Source organism: Nelumbo lutea, chromosome 5 (genome assembly GCF_056320005.1).
Source record: "Nelumbo lutea isolate HS-2025 chromosome 5, American lotus-T2T, whole genome shotgun sequence".
Taxonomy (NCBI): domain Eukaryota; kingdom Viridiplantae; phylum Streptophyta; class Magnoliopsida; order Proteales; family Nelumbonaceae; genus Nelumbo; species Nelumbo lutea.
Window position 1 is genome coordinate 61,635,907 of NC_142688.1, and position 20,370 is coordinate 61,656,276.

Consider the following 20,370-nt stretch of genomic DNA (forward strand, 5'->3'; position numbering starts at 1 on the left):
GGGACCTCAATCCCATCCCTAACCCCAACCCGGATCGAAAATCCCTATTAATCCCCATCCTCATCTCCACCCGGCCAAAGCAATCCCATCATCGGATCGGGGAAGTCGGGTCCCCGTCGGAGATGGAAAAAATTGGCCACCTACATTGGGTAGGCCCCAACCCATTGACAGCTCCATTTTCAGCTTGAGAATGAATAAACGGGTCGGATCGATTGATGGATTTTGACCCGCCATCCGTGGCACCTGTTGATTTTACCTTTCCTTCATTCAATTCCCGGTTCCACCTTCATAGTTCATACTATAAGCAACGGAATCCCCTACTCGTGAGAGCAATCAAACATGGCACATCTGAAAGCATGCCCAAACAATTTACTTCTTCCAAAGAGGCTCTCTAGAAACTCTGCATGTAGTAGTAGTATACGAGTCAAATGTGACATGATACAGCTGGTGAATCTCGAGGGAAGTTGTAAGAGTGCGGGTCGCTACGTGAAGAGAGACGAGAAGGGGAGGAAGCTTTGGAGCAGACGAAGGGGTGTTCTGGTTCCTTGCTGCTCTTCAACCTCCAAGGAGTTGGTTGGGGAGGGTTGGAATGGGAAAAGTGAGATTAGTAAGGATGCGTATTTGATCAGTGAGTTTGGGTGGAGAGTGAGGAGGCTGGTTGAGAAAGAAGATGAGATGAGAATGGTAGCTCAAGTTCAATCTGAAGCATTTCATGTCCCAGTGGCTCTCTTTGATGATTTATTCTTCGAATTTTTCAGGGTCAGTCTCCTTTTCTTCTTAGTTTTGTTTTTGGGTCTAATTTATGTTTTGTCCTACTTTGTTCAGGTTGAAGCATCTAATTTGCCTGTGGTTATTTATCTGGATTCTTAGAATGGACCATTTTTATCTCTTTACCAAAAAAATGTGTGACTTATATCTAAATTTGAATAAATAAATGATAGACAATAAAGAGGAAAGAGTCATGAACTCTTTCTTTTCCTGTATTCATCGTAATTCAGATGTAGTTCTACCGGTGTCTAGCTTTACTTTCTTATTTGTTCTCCTAAATTTAGTATTTTCCTGCACAATACAGGCTGAAGTTCTATCTGGTCTTGTCTACAAGATTAGAAACTCACCACCAGATAGGTATGCTCTCTCTAGCTGATAGGCTGTATTTCTGTAACTATTCCTAGAACATTTCTGAACACAAGGCAAGCACCACTACATCAAGCCTTCTATTGGATAGTTGAAGCCTTAAGTTCTCTTAACCTTCTGTTAGAGCTAGGGAGCCCAGCATGGCCATCTACCTGAAGAAGCCCAGCATGGCCTTCCATTCTAGATGTTAATTTGGTTTCGATCAATAAGTGCGTTCCTGGCCAACTAACAATTAAATCAATGTCTTGTTATAAATGCAACAATTTTTAGTTTTGCAGTTTCAGGCTTCCGGCTTGCCAAATGGGTAATTTGTTTCTCATGCCTCCTTCTCTTTCTCACCATTAGTTACCTTGTAGCACAAATCCAGTCCCATTAAGCTTTTATTGTCATGCTTATGCTTGGGTTTTTCATCATGCTAAACTGGTATTGGCTTATCAGGTATGCCTGTTTGGTTGCTGAGGCTATGGATGCTTCTTATACAGAACCCACATCAGAGCAGGTGCTTGTAGGTGTTGTGGATGTCACAGCCTTGAGAGATGCTGTTGTCCTCAGGCATCTTGAAGAAGCAGAAGAATATCTTTATGTGTCTGGTATTGCAGTGTTGAAAGATTTCAGGTAAGCATATATATCAACCCGGGAATCAGATCCCATAATGGTTCCTTGTCCGGTCTGGTTTTAAAAACCTTCATTTTAATGTTTCAGATTTTCTTTATTTTTATATATTTTTGTAATTTTAATTTGAATTTCTGCATGGTTGTTGAATTATATAAAAAATTTTGATATTTCATTCGGTTTCGATTGGGTTGGATCCAATCCAGTCCATTTACATTTTAATCGATTGGATTGGATTTGGTTTGTATTGCATTTAGACTGGATTTGGTTCGGTCCATTTGTAAATGGATTCACATTGGACTGGATCAGGTTGGACCAATTCCAGTCCAATTGACACCCCTAGATGAGAGATTAAGTTTTCACTTCTCATCTTGTAGATTGGTCACTCTCTTTTCTCCTCTTTCTTGTTTCTTCTTTTTTCCTCATTCTTCTTCTCTTTATCTTACTATTCTGATTATATAACAGCCTTGTTTACCAATAAATAAAGCATCAATTATGATTTATGGTTCTCTTTCTAGCTAGCCTAGTTCACCCAGTTTTAAAAATTGTAACTTTATTCTTCATGTTTTTCCAAATTGATTACTATGTACTGGTTCAAGTGCAATACCTGTACTTCCTACAATTGCTGTCTGAATTATATTATGGCATTGATATTAGCCATTCCATTGTTATGATGTGCATGCAACTACTTGGAGAAGTAGTAATTTCTTAATACATAAGACAATTGTTTTTGACAAGTTACTAGTTACAATAGATCAAAGTTATAGAAAAGAAAAGCAAGGGGAAAAGAGGAACAATAAAAAAAGGGGAAGCAGGCCCAACTAACATCCTCATAAAACATTCCCTCCCATCCAGAGAACACGTACAACATCCAAGTACCTCAAAAAAATGCACTTCCTTGTATTTAGCAGATAAGAAAATGCAAGATTTCCCAAATGGCCCAAGGTACAAGTTTCAAATTCCAGCTTTAGTTGTGATTTTTATGCCTCCAATTTTTATTAAACAAATTGATGATTTTGGTTATATAGGTCTTAATTATCCATCCAAATCTTGTGATCTGTATCCAATGTGAATGAAAACAAAGGAAATCCCTATTAATACTTGAAATCTCTCTAGAAGATTCCAATTTGAGGCTTATTTCATTACAGTAATAAAAGCAAGATGGATTTGCAGAACTGAATGAAGTATACAACAAATTTCAAGAATCCCAAATGCACAAATGCCAATCACCATTCTTTACGTAATTTTAGTTGTTAGGAATACCTTCCTTTTCATGCTTTCGAGGTTTTCCTTTCATCTCTTACATGGTTTCTTGTTTATTAATTCAAGGATATGTTTATCAGGAGGAGAAAAGTAGCAACAGTGTTGCTTAAAGCTTGTGACCTACTTGCACTTCTATGGGGTTTTGACTACCTTGCACTGCGGGCTTATGAAGATGATTTTGGTGCCTGCAAATTGTATGAAGATGCAGGTTATAGAATTGTGTCAAGAGATCCCCCATGGTTGACATCTTGGATTGGGAGAAAGAGGCACGTTTTAATGGTTAAGCGCTCAACTCTATGTAAGTACCTATCATATATTCTAAATAAAAGTTAGAATATAAATATGTAAGTTTTTTTTTTTTTTTAATATCTGCTCAATATAAAATGAATGTTTGCATCAGGATTGGTTGATGGAGTAGAAATTTCCTTGGTCCTATTGTTTACAGAAAGCACATGTTTGTGGATGACATACCAATCAGTAGTTCTGCCTAATAGGTTTTCAAGGAAAAAACTAGTGGTCCTTTATCAATTGATTCGCTTCTCCTTAAGGCATTTAAGAATTAAGGTAGAAAAATGTCCAAAAATAAGTTTATTATGTTTAGTGACTGGTAGTTCCAATATATTTGCTGTAGAATAACTCTTTGATAATGCCCAATCATCCCTGTAGAACATATGCGCTGCAACACAACCGCAAATTAGTCCTAATGTATCTGTCCTAGAAGAACTCTGACACTTTGATCCACCCCTATTACCTGAATGCAACTCAGCACAAACTGTATTTTCTGATTTTCTCATCCCCCTTTTTTGATGCAAGTTGTCCCTGCAATGAATTTCACACAAATTCTGCTTCTACTGCTCCTTGGTGTTTTCAGAACTCTGAGTTCCATAACAGTAATGAACATCTTACTGAAACATTAAAGAACTGAAGGAAGATTTCTATCTTAAAAATAATAATAAGAGTTACAGATTATCTAACCTTTCCGTCATATAACATTTAATATTCCTTCTCTTTCTGATAAATTGAGATTCCATACTTCAGTACTACCATAAAAATGTGTGTATTGAGGTTACCATCCCAGAATCTAATATAATGCCTCATGCTCTGATCCTGGATGTATCTCTGTTCTAGTTGTGCCAAATAGAAGCTGCTCCTATGCATTCAGAAAATGAACAAGAAATGCATTTGTTTTCCAGATTACCTTGCTTATAACATCACTTTGAACAGGTAGCATTTAATGAGTGCAAGGAAACTCTGGATCTTGTCAAGTTCTGCTGGAAGTTCACTCTTGATCTACATGCACTCTGATTGATGTCTAACTGGCAGATATCATCTATTTCATTGAAATAGACTATTCTATGAAAATTCAAGCATCTCTCTTTCAAGCAGGAAGCCTTACTCATCTTCCCAATTATTTAAAAGACCAGCATACATCATTTAAACGAGTTAAAGATACAATTTATACCAAGACACTAAAGAAATTTGGCTGTGGCGACAGCAACACAACTCCTTGACAAACTGTCCAAGATAGCTTCTTTATTTATGAAGTTCAGCTAGTTAATTGATTCCATTGCCTTGTTGTTTTGCAGGAGACTGGTTCTGAGGACCTACAAATCTAGAACATTACAAAGAGAAGAATGTCACTGAAAGTTAAATTGCATGGAAGATGATAATTCAAGAATCTCAATGTCAAACATGTGCAGTGGAAAATAATATGAAAAAAATGTATCTCAATGTCAAATTAGAGTATCTCTTTGTAAGGAATTAGGAAAATCAATGTAGCAACCTTTGAGTTATACTGTAACATAGCACCTCAATGTTTCTTTTTCTTTTTTCTTTTTTCTTTTTTTTTAAGCATAAGGACAAATTCATTCATAAATGCTCAGGTTACAATCTAGAAAAAAAATACACAGTAAGAAAAGTGAAAAAAAAAACAACTTTGAAAGCATAGTAAATTTTCTAAGACACAAGTAGGTAACCAAGAGCACCAGGAGAAAAACAACTCAGGAAACCTTTGCAAATGGCGCAAGGGACCAACCACACATAGCCCACAAGAGGGGTATCCAGAACACAGTTGCCATGGCACCCCCCCAATCCATGGAAAAACTGACATAAAATCATGGCGCAAGGGACCAACCGAGTTTTTATAAATTGACTTAAATGTACCCTGAGTTTTCTAAATAGACTTAAATATACCTTGTGGGCTGATTCCACTACACTTAAAACTTACCCTCCATCGATAAAATGTCACATGTGAATTACTTTCACTTTTTTAAAATCCTATTTTGCCCTTGTGTGATTTTTACACATGAAACCTAATTTCACATTCACAATTGTTCTCCTATGGCTGCAGTGAGCAAGGTACCTGTTATGTTGATGACTTGATTCTTCTGGACCCGCTCCACATTTAACTTGATACTTTTGCACCTCCCAGGCCTGCCACATTGAAGTAATGGGTGCGTTCCATAGAGTCTAGTGTGGTCCAACACATTGGTATTTTTCTTCAGACTCTTCCTCTCCAACCACCCATAGTTGGCTTGAATCCCATGTTGAAGCTTCAATGGTGGCTACTCTATAAGCCCAAGCCCAATAAATTCCAAGATTTTGATCAAATTTGTTGAAGATTAATTAGTTTTATGATGTTTTTCTGAGTATATGTTTTATGTTAGTTGTTAGATAGGAGGTGGGGACCACAGTAGTTATGTGAGTCCAAATTTTATTATGTTTTAGAGTGTTATATATGTTGTTTTATGTTTTGCCGCCTTATAAGGGCAAAGTTGTCTTTGTACTGTTCTATTATTTTAGTATAAATAATAAGTGAAGGGGGTGGCCCAGATTATTGCTCTCTTTTCTTTCAAACTTCTCTTCTTCTCTTCTTCTCCTTCTCTCTTCCTTCTCTCTTCAAGAAACTACTTTTCTTTTATATTTTTTAATTAAGTAGATTTCTACTTGGTACCAAAGCATCAGCTAGGGTTTCTTCAAGCATTCTCATGCAGCCCTAGATCAGTTGACTGCATGAAGTAGTAAAGGGTTGATCGATCTGCTATAGATTGCCCAGTTCTTGGAGTTTTTGGTGGGATCTAGTCATTAGGAAGGTGGTCTACTATTCGGCATCAAAATCAGGAAAAACTGGAGTATGGGGAAGAGTCCAAAAAAGTTGGACTCTTTGTTTTTTATTTGATCTTGGGCGCCCGGGTATTGTTAGTTTTCTTTTGATTTTCTGAAGAGGGCGGTTTGGTTTCTAGAATTTTCTAGGCCTTCCGGAGTATTCGATTCACTTTTCTCTCTGTTGGGAGGCATGAGGAGGAGAGAGATTTCCCTCCAGGTAGGGTTTTCTTCTTCCGGAAGGGTCGGTTTTTGTGTATGCGATATTAAATTATTTTTTGAAAGTCTCAAATCTATTTTTTTTCTTACTGTTGAACTGTTTGAAGTAAGATGGAGAGTTGGAATACCAAGATGAAATCTATCGATACCTATGAGACTGGGTGTTGGAAGTAGTAGTGATATTTTTGGGTTTGGGATCATTATTATAGTAAAACTTGATGTCACAAATTATTTGGAGTGGGCATAATTAGTTAAGATGGCTATTGGTGCCTGTGGAAAATTAGAGTATCTCACTGGGGAGGAGAAAAACCCGATACAGAATCTTCCCGATGGGTGCAGGAGAATTACATGGTAATGTCTTGGCTGTGTAATTTTATGTTACCTCATATTGCAAAAAATTTCCTATGGGCTATACTGCTAAGGGGATTTGTGATGGAGTGTCTGAAACATATTCTCAGAAGCAAAATGAAGCCAGAGCCTATTAGTTATGAAATCAATTGATAAGTATGAAACATGGAGAAAAACCTTTTGCTATGTATTTCTCCATGCTGAAAATCCTATGGCGGGAAATAGATCAATTAGAAACTATGGTATGGGGAAGTGTAAATGATGCAGCAACTTATCACAGACTGGTAAAGTGGAATAGGGTTTTTGAGTTCTTACCAGGGTTGGACCCTGAATTTGGCATTGCTAGGCAGCATGTTCTTTCTAGGGAGGGTGTGACACTCTCTCAGGCCTATGCCTTTGTCTCTGGAGAGGAGAGTAGGAGAAATGTAATGGTGAGACAACCTAGGATTGACTAGTCGACTATGGTTGGTACAACAAAACCTAAGTCGAATGGAGACAAGGGGAGTAATGAGACTAGAAGGGAAGATAATGACTTGGTGTGTGATTATTGCAAGAAGCCTAAGCATACCAGGGACACTTGTTGGAAGCTTCATCCAAATCTTATGCCTGCTTGGATAAGAAACAAGAAGGGAAATGCAAATGTAGCCATTGCAGGAAACTCTTCAGCCCTTCTTTCCCAAATTGATTGGGAATCCATTGCAGTAGTAGCAATGAGAATAGAATTGAAGAGGTTTGGACAATTTATGAGCAAGAAAGATTCACCTAACTCTAGCCTTCCAGATGGATAGCAGAATATAGGAATCGACTACACCACTTCCTTTGCACATACAGGTAGTTCATATGCAACTGCAAATCTTGCATCCACTTCAAGTAAAGAGGGATCTCTCTGGATTATAGACTCAGGAGTATTTGAGCATATGACTAATGCCCCTACTATTTTCCGTTCCTATCAATTGTGCTCTGGTAGAGACAATTTCTATAGCAGATGGTTCACATATGCCCATTGCTGGGAAGGGGACAATTAGAGTGACTAATGATATAACTTTGTTTTCTGTTTTACATGTCCCTAGAATTCATACCAACCTACTATCTGTTAGTTCTTTGACAAAAAAAATGAATTGTTTTGTGACATTTCTTCCAAGTAATTGTGTTTTGCAGGATCTGGAGTCAAAGAAGATGATTAGGAGTGGTCGTGAGGTGAATGAATTCTACTTTCTGGATGAGATTTTGAGACATCAGGACCATCATGTTAGCAGCAGTAGTAATAGTGGGTTAGAGTCAGTGAACCGGATTATGTTTTGGCACAATCGCTTGGGACATCTTTCTTTTAGTTCTTTGAAATGTCTTTTCCCAAAGTTGTTTGAGTCTGTTTAGTTATCTACTTTGGAGTGTGAGAGTTGTCAGTTAGAAAATCATTGTAGACAGTCTTTTAAACCAAGTAATAAAAGAAGTACTTCTACTTTTAATATTGTCCACACTGATGTTTGGAGACCATATCATATCCCTTCCATGGGAGGATTTCATTACTTTCTTTTGTTTGTGGATGATTATACATGATATTCTTGGATATATTTGATGAGATTACGTGATGAGGTTCCTAACTTGGTACGACAGTTCCACCAGATCGTTCTTACACAATTTGGAGTGAGAACTTAGGCTTTTAGATCAGATAATGCCAGGGAGTACTTTGAGAAGGACCTGATCACGTATCTCTTAGAATATGGTGTAGTTCATCAGAGTAGTTGTGCATATACATCTCAACATAATGGAGTTGCTGAGAGGAAAAACAAATACATTGTAGAGGTGGCAATGAGTCTTATGGTGTGTGCTTCAGTTCCTGTGCATTTCTGGGGAGATGCAGTTCTTACAGCCATGCATTTGATTAACTGTGTTCCTTCACAGGCTTTGTGGTTTAAGGTGCCATTTAGCCTTCTTTTTCCAAATGGAGAGATATTTCATATACCTCTGAGGGTTTTTGGTTGTGTTTCTATTGTTCACATTCTTGACCCTCATCGCAAGAAATTGGATCATAAGGCCAAGAAATGTGTTTTTCTTGGGTATGCTTAGAACCAAAACGGGTGTTGCTGTTATGGCCCAATGTCGATGAGTAGATTTGTCACTATGGATGTTACTTTCTTTGAATCCATATTCTTCTTCTTGAGTGGTTCTCCTTAGGGAGAGAGTTTTGGGGAGGAGAACTGACAATATGTTCCTCTTCTTGTTTCTGTGGTGCTTCCATCAGTTCAGCCAGCATCTACATCAGTTCAACTAACACCTGCACCTTTAGTTTCATTACCTGAGCCACTACGGACAACCTCATAGAAATATCAACACTGGTAGATGATGGTTGACTCCACGCATCCTCAACCCACACCACTCTCTATCAGTCCTTCTAAAACTCCAAATTTGGTAGATACAGTTCCAAGTATTCCTCTTGAGCCTGATCCTGTTATGTTTTTTGATGATAATGTTTCTATCCCTAACACCATTGTTGCAGCTGATCCTACTGACCTTGATCTTTCCATTGCACTTTGTAAGGGGAAGAGAAAGTGTATGCCCACTGCATTTCACACCATCTTTCCTATAGTGCCTTATCACCCTCTTACCGTGCTTTTCTTTCTTCCCTGGTTTCTATGTCTATACCTAGGAATGTTACTAAGGCTCTCTCCAAACTTGAGTGGAAAACAACCATGCAAGATGAGATGGATGCTTTGATCAAAAACCAAATTTGGGAAATAGTTGATCTTCCCCTAAACAATGAGGTAGTTGGATGTAGATGGGTATTCACAGTGAAGTATAAGGTCGATGGCAAGATAGAGAAGTACAACGCAAGGTTAGTAGCAAAAGGGTATACTCAAACCTATGGTATTGATTATTTGGAAACTTTTGCACCAGTAGCTAAGATGAGTTTAGTTCGTATCCTTTTATCTCTAGCAGCCACCTATTCATGGCCCTTGTTCTAGCTTGATGTCAAGAATGCTTTCCTCAATGGTGATTTACAGGAGGATGTATATATGGACATTCCAACAGGCTTTTATGAAAATGTTTGTAAATGAAATGTGTGCAAACTAAGCAAATCTCTGTATGGAATGTAACAATCACCTAGGGCTTGGTTTGACAGGTTCAGAGGGGCACTCATCCGTTTTGGATACACACAGACACAATCTGATCACACTCTCTTTGTGAAGAGAAGAGATGCTCTAGTGTAAATCTGATTGTGTATGTGGATGATATAGTGGTGATAGAAAATGATTTAGAGGAGATTGATGATCTCAAAAAATCATTGCAGCAAGAATTTGATATCAAAGAACTTGGTGAGCTCAAATACTTCTTAGGGATTGAAGTTACAAGATCCAAGCATGAGATGTTCATTTGACAGAGAAAGTATGTACTTGACCTACTACAGGAAATTGAGAAGTTGGGGACCAACCAGCAGACACTCCTATTGATCCAAATCACAGAATTAATGGTGTGGAAGGTGAGTTGGTAAATGATGTGAAGAGATATCAAATAATGGTGGGCTGACTGTTGTATTTGTGTATGACACGACCAGATATTTTTTATGCTGTCAGTGTTGTGAGTCAGTACATGCATGCACCTTGGGTTTAGCACTGTGAAGCTATTGAGAGAATACTTGCGTATTTGAAAAAAGCACCCTAGCAGAGGCATTCTTTTCTCAAATTATGAGAATCTGAATCTAGAATCCTATGCAGTTGCAGATTGGGCAAGATGCTTAGATGACAGGAGGTCTATATCAAGAGTGTGTACCTTTGTAGGTGGACCTGAATCTAGAATTCTTTTCTCAAAGCACCCATGCATGCACCTGTTATGTTATTTTAGTATAAATAATAAGTGAAGGGGGCGGCCAGATTATTGCTCTCTTTTCTTTCAAACTTCTCTTCTTCTCTTCTTTTCCTTCTCTCTTCAAGAAACTACTTTTCTTTTATATTTTTTAATTCAACAGATTTCTATTTAGCAAAAGAACAAAAACTCCAAGCCTAATAAATTCCTAGATTTTGACCAAATTAACAAATGAACTAAAACACAGATTACCATGTAGTGGCATCATTTAGGATTAGAGAAAAAATGAGTAGAGATGGATGGATCTGATTTAGGGAGATTGGCTTCTATCAGGGCAAATCTGTGCCCACACCATTATAATAGCCTTTTATTTTGTTTGACTTCTGCCCCTAGATCTCGTGTTAGAAATTGCAATGTTTTATTAGCTCATCTTCAACTTTTTCCCCTTTTACTCTTCTTTAATGGATGAGTGTTGGGAACTCTTCAACTAACTTCAAATGAACCCTCAAAAGAGATATCTTTTGTTACAAAAAGACCCAAGAGATCAAAACCCAATAGATGTACACCCAACTACCCCTGACCAGAATTTGAATTATAAAATGATAAAAATACCTTGGTCCCAAACTGTCAACAAAGCTACCCAAAAGGAATAATTTAGGAGCCTACTACAAACAACATGCAAAAAAGAATACATTTACATTTTTTCTTCATTTTATCTTTATTTTTTATTTTTTTTTCTTTTTTTGGCTTTATCATTCCCATTGGGTTAAAAAGAGCTCGACCTTGTGCTAGTAGCAATTTTAGCAACGTTGCATGTGTCTCCATTTAGCTTCATAAATTCTTCTTCACTAATCTAAGAGTTCCTAGTTGTTTGTTTCCCTTTCCACTTGACCATGAACCTAAAATAGGCCCCATTTCGAGTGGTAATCAAAGAGTTATCCAAACTCATTAAAACTACTAGCCCTTTGTGCTTGTCCTTGCTCAACATTGGTTGTTGGTTCTTGATCTCCATGGTAATCAAAGATGTCTGCTACATTAAAAATGGGTGAAATGGACAAATCAGCTGGTAACTCGATTTCATATACATTGTTCCCAAACTATCTCAACCCTTGACATGGCCCAATCTTTTACTGCTTCAACTTATGATAGGTCCCAACAGAAAACCTCTTAGACCACAAATAAACCATGACCAAATCACCCTTATGAAACTCTTCCACTCAACAGTGCTTATCCTTAGCTTCTTTATACCTTTGGTTGCTTTCTTTTAGCTCTTGTCATACATTTTCTTGAATCTCTCGAATGGATTCAACTAAAGCCTTGGCATCATCACTAACTCGCCATAACCCTATTATAGGGATTAGATCAACAACACCTTTAAGCGATCGACAATACACAACCTCGAAAGGAGTCTTCCTTGTAGATCTATTAATTGGATCATTGAAGGCAAACTTAGCTTATGGTAGGATAAGATCCCACTGCTTCAAGTAATCTCCAATTAAACTCTTCAACAAGTTGCCCAAGCTTCAATTAACTACTTCAGTTTGTCCATCTGTTTGTGGGTGAAATGTACTACTATATTGTAGGGTAGTACCTATACGCTTCCATAAAGTTCTTCAAAAGTGGCTAAGGAATCATGTAACACAATCTGATGTGATAGATCTTGGCAATCCATGCAACCAAACAACTTATTTGAAAAACAAGTTAGCTACAAGAGAAGCATTTAAAGTCTTTTGGCAACCAATAAATTGGACCATTTAAAAAAAACAATCAACCAACAAAAATAGAGCATTGCCCCTAGTTGTTCTTGGCAACCCCAACACAAAACCCATAATAATATCAATCCATGGTGTTTCCGATATGGGTAAGGGAAGATACAAACCTGCATTTTTATGTTGCCCTTTAGATGTTTGGCACTTGTGACACCTATCAACATAGTAGAACACATACTTTTATAGCCTTGGCTAAAAGTATTTTTTGGAGACCATTTCAAAAGTCTTCTTGCAACCAAAATGTCTCTTGCAATGCAAATCAACAATGAGTAACACCCTCAAAACTCTGATAGAATACATAATCCATTGCCCATAAATAAATAATCATCATTCCACACAAACTTAACTTGAATATCCTTGTCACCTACTACATAGATTTTACAAATATTGATAAAATAAGGGTCATCTTGGTTTTGGTCTTTGATGGAGTCAAATCCCACAACACTAGTAGACACTGTGGTCACCAAGTGAACTCTCCTACTAAGTGCATCGGATACCCGGTTTTGCTGACCAGTATTATGCTTCAAAACAAAATTATATTCTTATAGAAAATCAACCAATTTTTGCATGCATTCCCTTTATCTTTTGCTAAGAGTTAAGGTGCTTCAATGCTTTATGGTCTGAATACAAAACAAACTCCCATTGGATAAGGTAATGCCTCCAAAATTTCAAGGCCTATACAATGACATAAAACTCAACATCATAAGTGGAATACCTCATTCTAGAATCATTGAGTTTCTCACTAAAGTAAGAAACTAGACAACCTTCTTGCTAAGAACATCTCCAATCCCAACATGTGACGCATCACATTCAACTTCAAAGAGCTTGCTAAAATCAAGTAAATCCAATGCTGGAGCTTTGGTCATCATTATCTTTAGCTCTTGAAAGCTTTTCTTAGTAGTAGGAATCCAAGCAAGCTCACCTCCTTTCAAGCATTCAATAATGGGTGTTACAATAGTTTTGAAATTCTTTATAAATTGATGATAAAATGTTGTTATTCCATGGAAACTATGAATTTCAATTAAGGTCTTTGGTGCTAGCCACTTTTGAATAGTTTAAACATTTTCTTGATCCACTTCAAATTCCGTTGTCTTAAAACAATATACCCCAAAAACACGAACTAATCTGTCATAAAATTACACTTTTCAAATTTATATATAGTTGCTTTTGTCTCAAGACTTATAAGAATGCTCTCAAGTGTTCTAAGTGGCTGTAATGATCTTTGTTGTGGATGAATATGCCATCAAAATAAACTATCACAAACTTCCCCATAAACAACATTAGAACTTGGCTCATGAACCTCATAAATGTACTAGGAGTATTAAACAACCAAAATGGCATAACTACCTAGTCATAAAGACCTTCCTTAGTCTTGAATGTAGTTTTCCACTCATCCCTCTCTCAGATACAAATTTAATGGTACCCATTCTTCAAATCTATATTTGAAAAGATTTATGAGCCAACCAGTGTGTAACATGTCATCAAGGTGAGGTATGGGAAACATGTATTGTAATCTTGTTAATAGCACAACTATCAATACACATACACCAACTATCATCTTTCTTTGGCATGAGCAAATTTAGTACAACACATGGGCTTAAGCTCTCATGGACCAGTCCCATCTTCAACAACTCTGTTACTTGTCTTTGAAACTCCTCATGCTCTTTAGGGCTCATTCTATAGTGGGGTAAGTTAGGTAATCTTACTCCTAGCATTATATATGATATTGTACATCTCTTATGGGAGGAAGGCCATTAGGTAATTCCTTAGGCATCACATCAGCATATTCATGAAGTAGTTTCTTCACCATCTCTAGAATATGTGTTTCTTTGCTAGCTTCTTTTGTAACTAGCACATAAACAACATTCAAATTCTCATCTTCTTGAGCCAATTTATTTGAGGAGAAGAGAGTATTGGTTGTCTTAGTTTCCTTCTTTGGAAATGAATCAAGTTGCATTGGTTTAAGAGTTATCTTCTTATTGTCTTTCACAAAGCTATAAGTGTTCTTATCATATAATGAATTACTATAGTCATACTGCCATGGGCATCCCACAAGAATATGACATGCATCATTGGGACATCTCACCATATTAATTCATTAAATGTATTACCAATAGAGAAATTAGCTAAGAATTTAGAAAAAACTCTTACCTCATTTCCTTTGTTGAACCACAAAATACAATATGGTCAAGGGTGTTGTACAGTCTTGAGCTGTAACTTAATCTCTTAAGAAACAAGATTCTCACTACTCCCACTATCAATAACCATGTTACATAACTTCCCACCAGTTGTAAAATGTGTTTTAAAGATATTCTTTCTCAACCATTCCCCTAGTAGTGGTTCTTGAGGTACAACCATGGAGTGTTGTATCAATAGAGCTTCACCCTCAATGTCCCCATTCAAATTTTCTTCTTCTAAAGCATTAGCTTTAGTAGTTTTAACCACTTGTCTATCCTCAACATGGCATATATCATCTTGTTGTTCGTCAATGCCTTCATTAACTAGATGTGTTTTCTCTTCAATCCTTGTCTTAGGACATTCATTGGAATGATGTCCCAACTGAAACATCTAATAGTAGGCTACCCTTGATTGTTCTTTGTTACATTTGAGGTCCCTTGGACTGTAGGTTGCGTACTTGTGTTTGGTTGGTCAAATGACCCCTACCAGCCTCAACACTTTGACCAACTAAAATGTACATTGGAAAGCACTTAGTTTCCACCCTAAGCTCTAACTCAAGTGAGCTTCAACCTTCATAGCTAGCTGATATGCATCATTTACCTTATATGAGCAATGCAGGATGGCTTGATCTTGTATTGGAAACTCTTAACCATTAATATATCTACTAACTTTTTGTTGTTTAGTTTTTGTCATATTAATTTGAATAAATAATCTATTAAACTCTCTTGTATACTCTTTTACACTATTTTCCCAGTGCCTTAAATTCTGTACCTTTTGGTAAAGAGTTTGCTCATAATTTGATGGTAAGATTTTGATTTCACCTTTTCTTTCATTCTTCCCCAAGAACTAACATTTATATTTTCCCCTTCCTTTCTCTGTTTCTTTGATAACTTTTCTACCAATCCAAGGCTATCCCATGCATTTTTTATGTTACAAGCTTCACTTTTCTTTCTTCATTCATTTCCTTCCAATCAAAATAATTTTCAATTTTATCCAACCAATCTAGAAACTCTTTAGGTTCAAACTCATCATCAAACTCGTTAATATGAAGTTGAACACCATGACCCTAATTGGATTGTAGAGCTTGCATTATTCGGTCTTCCCATCATTGGTTGTTATTTCTTTCATGTTGATCACCTTTAGGTTGCTCAATGTCTTCTTCACTAATAATGTTAGTGGGTTATTCATCAACTCTAAGAGCTTGTATTCCTCTTCCTCTCCAAATCACTTGCTACATCACTATCTCTAGTAGCATTTTGAGCTACAGGTTAAGCAAGATGCTCAATTTGTTCTTGCAACCCTCTTATAGCCTCCTAAAAAACCTCTACAGTGATATATTGTGGTTTTCTACCACCCCTTACAGCCATAATAATATAGAAAAAACACTAACGAGATGAACTTTAAAGCAAACCCAAGGAAAGAACTTGCTCTAAAGAACTTGCTCTAATACCACTTGATGTGGATAAAAAAACAAATTACATGCAACATTTCAAGTATACAACAATAAGCACAAGACCAAGCTGAAAACAACAAAACAAGTTGGACTTTTAGGGGTTTCAAACCTGAACCTAAAGCAAAACTCCTCCTAAAATAGTTTGACTCATTATAGTAACAATGGTAGCAAGCTTACTTTCCATGTGGACACAACAATAGAGGGATTGGAAGGTGCCAAAATGGGTCAACTCCTCAAAACCCAAGATCCCAATACTTGAAAACCCTAGTTGGGGTTGAGCTACAACTCAATCAAGAGACAAAGAACCAAAAAACGACCCCTACAGAAACAATCCCCTTTTCTTTTATAAGACCTAATGGGTTGTTGGAGAAGTTTAAGATATTTACACATAAGCCCCTAGAATGTTGTCCTCTCACAAGCAACTATTTAAGAACAAAACTAGCTTCAAATGAACCCTCAAAAGATAACTTTTGTTACAAAAAGACCCAAGAGACCAAAACCCAACAGATGTACATTCAACTACCCCTTACCAGAATCTGAATTATAAAATGATAAAAATACCTTGGTCCCAAACTATCAACAAAGCTAACCAAAAACAACAATTTGGTATCCTACTACAAAAAAAAAATGCAAAATAGAATGCATTCACATTTTTTTTCATTTTTTGTTATTGTTTTGGCCTCATCATAAAATCTCTGTCTCATCAACATGCTTATGTATTAGATAGAAGCCCTTCATATCTACTACTTTAACATCCATATACATAAACTTTTGGGGAGCAAAAACTTGAGTATGTAGATCATCATTAACTGTATTGTGATCATAACTGAAATAGTCAATTGGTTCCAAATGAGCAATATGCTCTTCTAAAATTTTGGAGGTAGTCCTTTAATGGATTAGCTAGGATGTACATCATACCAAAATGCACAATGGATACCTAACGATCTCGCATTTCTTCTCAAGAAACACAATATTTTATGACAATGTGCTTGATTTACTTGAACTCTTGTCTAGGAACTCTCAACCCAAAGCTTTGAGATGGAATTCCACAACATAAAATCCTAAAAAGTAATCTCATATCAGGCAACGATAGCTTTTCTTTAAACCAGATTATGTTACATCTAATCATTTCACTCTTCCATAAAATGGATTTTCTAGCAAGCATGAAAACTTAACATAAATTCTTTAGTGTTAAAACAACCGCCAGTATAGTCCACATCTAAATAGCCAATCACTTGAAGGTGATCAAACTACATAAATGTAAGCATGAAATCTTTAATTCTTTGCAAGTATCTCATTGCTTGTTTCTTGAATATATTCATGGCCTAGACTAGAAGCAATATTTGGACATACAAACTTGAGCGTACATTAAATGTCAATGGCCTATTATTATTATTTTTTTAATTTCTTCTTTAAAATTATTTATGGGACTATAAAATCTTTTTTACCCTTATTGACTAATATGGTATCTTAAAAGCAAAACTGCAATTTGAACCCTTTAAAAGGAAGCCTTTACTGACAAGCCTAAAATCTCTCAATAAGAGATATTCTACTAGAAACCTTACTTGGTCTTATAAAGCAACAATTTGTCCCCATAAACAAACTGAAAAGGGAATCAATAAGATGAATTACTCCTACTGTTATAGTGGATTTTCTTACTTTTTGCATTCTAAATGTTTATTCCCTCGTGTCAAAAAGTTTTGATTAAAGAATAAAAATTGTTCTAATGCAAATTTCTATTTAAAGATTGATCTTCATTTACTTTTGGTGTAACTCTAAATCTTGATGAGTTACAAATGCCATAGTTATCTAAAAAAGTCCTTTGAGACTAGTGATAAGGTACTTTGTGCAATCAATACTTTTACTAAATGTAAATCCCCTTCACCATTTATTTGGCTCTAAATCTTTTATGCATTTATTAAGGTGAAGCTGTCTCATTATTAATCTGGCCTTAAATCCTTCTACCTTTCTTTGTATGAAGCTTCTTAACTATCAATCTGGTTTTGAAATTATATGCCTTTCCTTGGGTGAAGCCACTTCATTATCAATCTAGTCTTAGAACCTTGTGCCTTTCCTTAGGTAAAGCTACTTCAGTATTAATTTGGCTTAGAAACTTATCAAGTTCCTAAATTTCATTCCTTTCAAAACTTTTAACTTAGATTCTATTTATCAAAAAACTATTAGTTCCTTTTAGAGTTGCTACGGCTTTTACTAACAGATGATAATGGTTATATTCTATACAATTATAGGTAGGATCTCCACATCATCAAGAGAAATTAGAATAGTGACTAGATGCTAATCCTTCTCACGGTGATGCCCAAAGGTTCCAAGCTCCCATTATTCTCAACATTTTTAATATTTGGCTTGACATGTTTCAACAATCTTGAGGGTATGGGATGGACAATAAAACTTGATTTCTCCTTTTAACTTTTAACGATGAATAACTTGAGCCCAACGATTGGTACACTCCCAAACTTAATATCTAGTCTTTTGTTCTAACATGTTGGCTTCCCAAACTTAATATCTGGTTTTCAAGCTCATATTTACCTATTACTAGGTCAACGTTGGCAATTCCAAACTTAGAATCAATGACTTGTTTCGATTCCTCAAAAGTTTTCCCATTCAAAATCTTAATGCCAATTAACAAAGAGGAACAATAGAGATACTTGCAATCGTAGCCTTGTGTAAATACATGGAATTTGGCTTTGCATCACTTGTAATGAACAATGCCTCATTTGGACATCACCTTGAGCTAATTTGGAGTAACATTGAGTTCCAGGCTTCCAGCACGGTCATTTCCTATGAATATGCTTGATGCCCTTCACATTTCCTAGTGTAGAAAGAACTCATAATAGCTGCGAGTGTCACGAAAGGCCCCACTTGGGCTAATTTTGAGTCGTGATCCATCATTAGATGAATTGGGAGTGATGGGCCTATTAGGAATTGTTTATGAAATCATTTTGGTCTAATGGTAACTCTAAACCGAAGACAACTATTGAATCCATTCAAGGAGGGAAAGGGGTTAGGCGCCCCTCTCCCTGTAGAGATAGTTGTTAGCGTCTGGTCCCATACTTTATTTTTTATTTATATCTTTGCGTTATTTCATGGTAGTTATGGTAGTTAGGCCATATTTATTTGTTTTTTGTTTCTTATGTAGGAAGTATGGGTATTAGTGGAATTCCATTAATATTTTAAATCATAAATATGAGTAGATTGGTGGGGCAGTCAAACGCAAATAACCTCACCCTTTTTCTTTCTCCTCTTCCTCTTCTCTTCCTCTTCTCTTCTTCTCTCTTCTCCTCTTCTGTTCTTGGTTGCTAAAGAGTATATTCAGCTGTAGATATTGACTACCTGTAAACTTTTGCCCTAGTAGCCAAGTTGACTTCAGTTCAAGTTTTGCTCTCGTTAGCTATTATTTTTTATTGGCCTCGTCATCAGTTTGATGTAAAAAATGCTTTCTTAGATAGGGACCTATATGAAGAGGTCTATATGTCTTTACATCTAAGGGTGTATGGAAAGGAGATGCAAGGAAAGGTTTGTAAACTAAAAAAATACCTTTATGGCCTTAAGCAATCTCTTCGAGCTTGGTTTGACAGATTTCGGGCTACTCTTATTGCTTTTGGGTACACGCAGACTCAGTCGGATCATACATTGTTTGTTAATAGGAGAGATTCCTTAATGACCCTTCTGATTGTCTATGTTGATGATATTGTGGTTACTGGTAATGACACCTATAAAGTTGTTCATCTCAAAAGTTTTCTTAACATTGAGATTGAAATTAAAAACTTGGGAGAACTCAGATATTTCTTGGGAATTGAAGTTGCCAGATCTAAGGATGGTCTCTTCATTTCTCAATGGAAGTATGTTTTTGATCTTCTTGCAAATACTAGTAAACTGGGTGTTCGACCTGCTTCTACTCCTATAGACCTAATTCATAAGCTGTCAACTACTAAGAGTGAACCATTGCCCGATAAGGGAGTGTTCCAGAGACTGTTTGGGAAGTTATTATACCTTTGTATGATTCAGCCAGATATTTCCTATGAAGTTAGTGTAATTATCCAGTTTATGCATTCTCCCAGAGATACACATTTAGCAGCTGCTGAGAGGGTTCTGTGCTACCTAAAAGGGACTCCAGGGAAAGGTATATTGTTTGCTAAGCATGGACACATGAAGCTGGAAGCATACACTAATGCTGATTGGGCCGGATGTATTGATGATAGGAGATTCACTTCAAGTTATTGTGCTATTGGTAGCAAGGAACACTGTATCATGGAGGAGTAAGAAGCAGTCTGTAGTGGCAAGATCCTCAACTGAAGCAAAGTACAAGGCAATGGCATATGGAGTTTCTGAACTTTTGTGCTTGAGATCACTTTTAGAAGAACTATGTATAGACTGTGAGAAGCCAATGATGTTATATTGTGACAACTAGGCTGTTATCAACATTGCACATAATCATGTTCAACATGACAGAATTAAGCACATTGAAGTTGG

At 36.6% G+C, this 20,370-nt stretch overlaps 2 protein-coding genes across 5 annotated transcripts in view; one reads left to right on the forward strand and one right to left on the reverse strand.

The window, feature by feature from the left end:
• Positions 1-287: 287 nt before the first annotated feature.
• LOC148852688 (Acyl-CoA N-acyltransferases (NAT) superfamily protein) lies at positions 288-5,865 on the forward strand. 3 transcript variants are annotated; one of them, XM_088946924.1, is made up of 5 exons: positions 288-759; positions 1,073-1,125; positions 1,573-1,749; positions 3,090-3,307; positions 5,360-5,865. In XM_088946924.1, exons 1-5 carry the CDS (start codon positions 340-342, stop codon positions 5,389-5,391), a joined length of 900 nt encoding a protein of 299 aa, XP_088803050.1. In that variant the 5' UTR covers positions 288-339; the 3' UTR covers positions 5,392-5,865. The 3 variants fall into 3 exon arrangements, with proteins under 3 accessions (XP_088803050.1, XP_088803051.1, XP_088803052.1); XM_088946925.1 differs by lacking the exon at positions 5,360-5,865 and adding an exon at positions 4,234-4,810; XM_088946926.1 differs by lacking the exon at positions 5,360-5,865 and adding an exon at positions 4,596-4,810.
• The window catches only part of LOC148852689 (FAD/NAD(P)-binding oxidoreductase family protein), a 141,533-nt gene continuing 125,094 nt past the window's right edge, over positions 3,932-20,370 (reverse strand). For both annotated transcript variants that reach the window (XR_016099658.1, XM_088946921.1), the window contains one exon: positions 3,932-4,621. Coding sequence is in view for 1 of the 2 variants with exons in the window: in XM_088946921.1 (XP_088803047.1) it covers positions 4,556-4,621 (66 nt within the window). In the remaining variant the exon portion in view is untranslated. The remainder of the gene's footprint in view (positions 4,622-20,370) is intronic.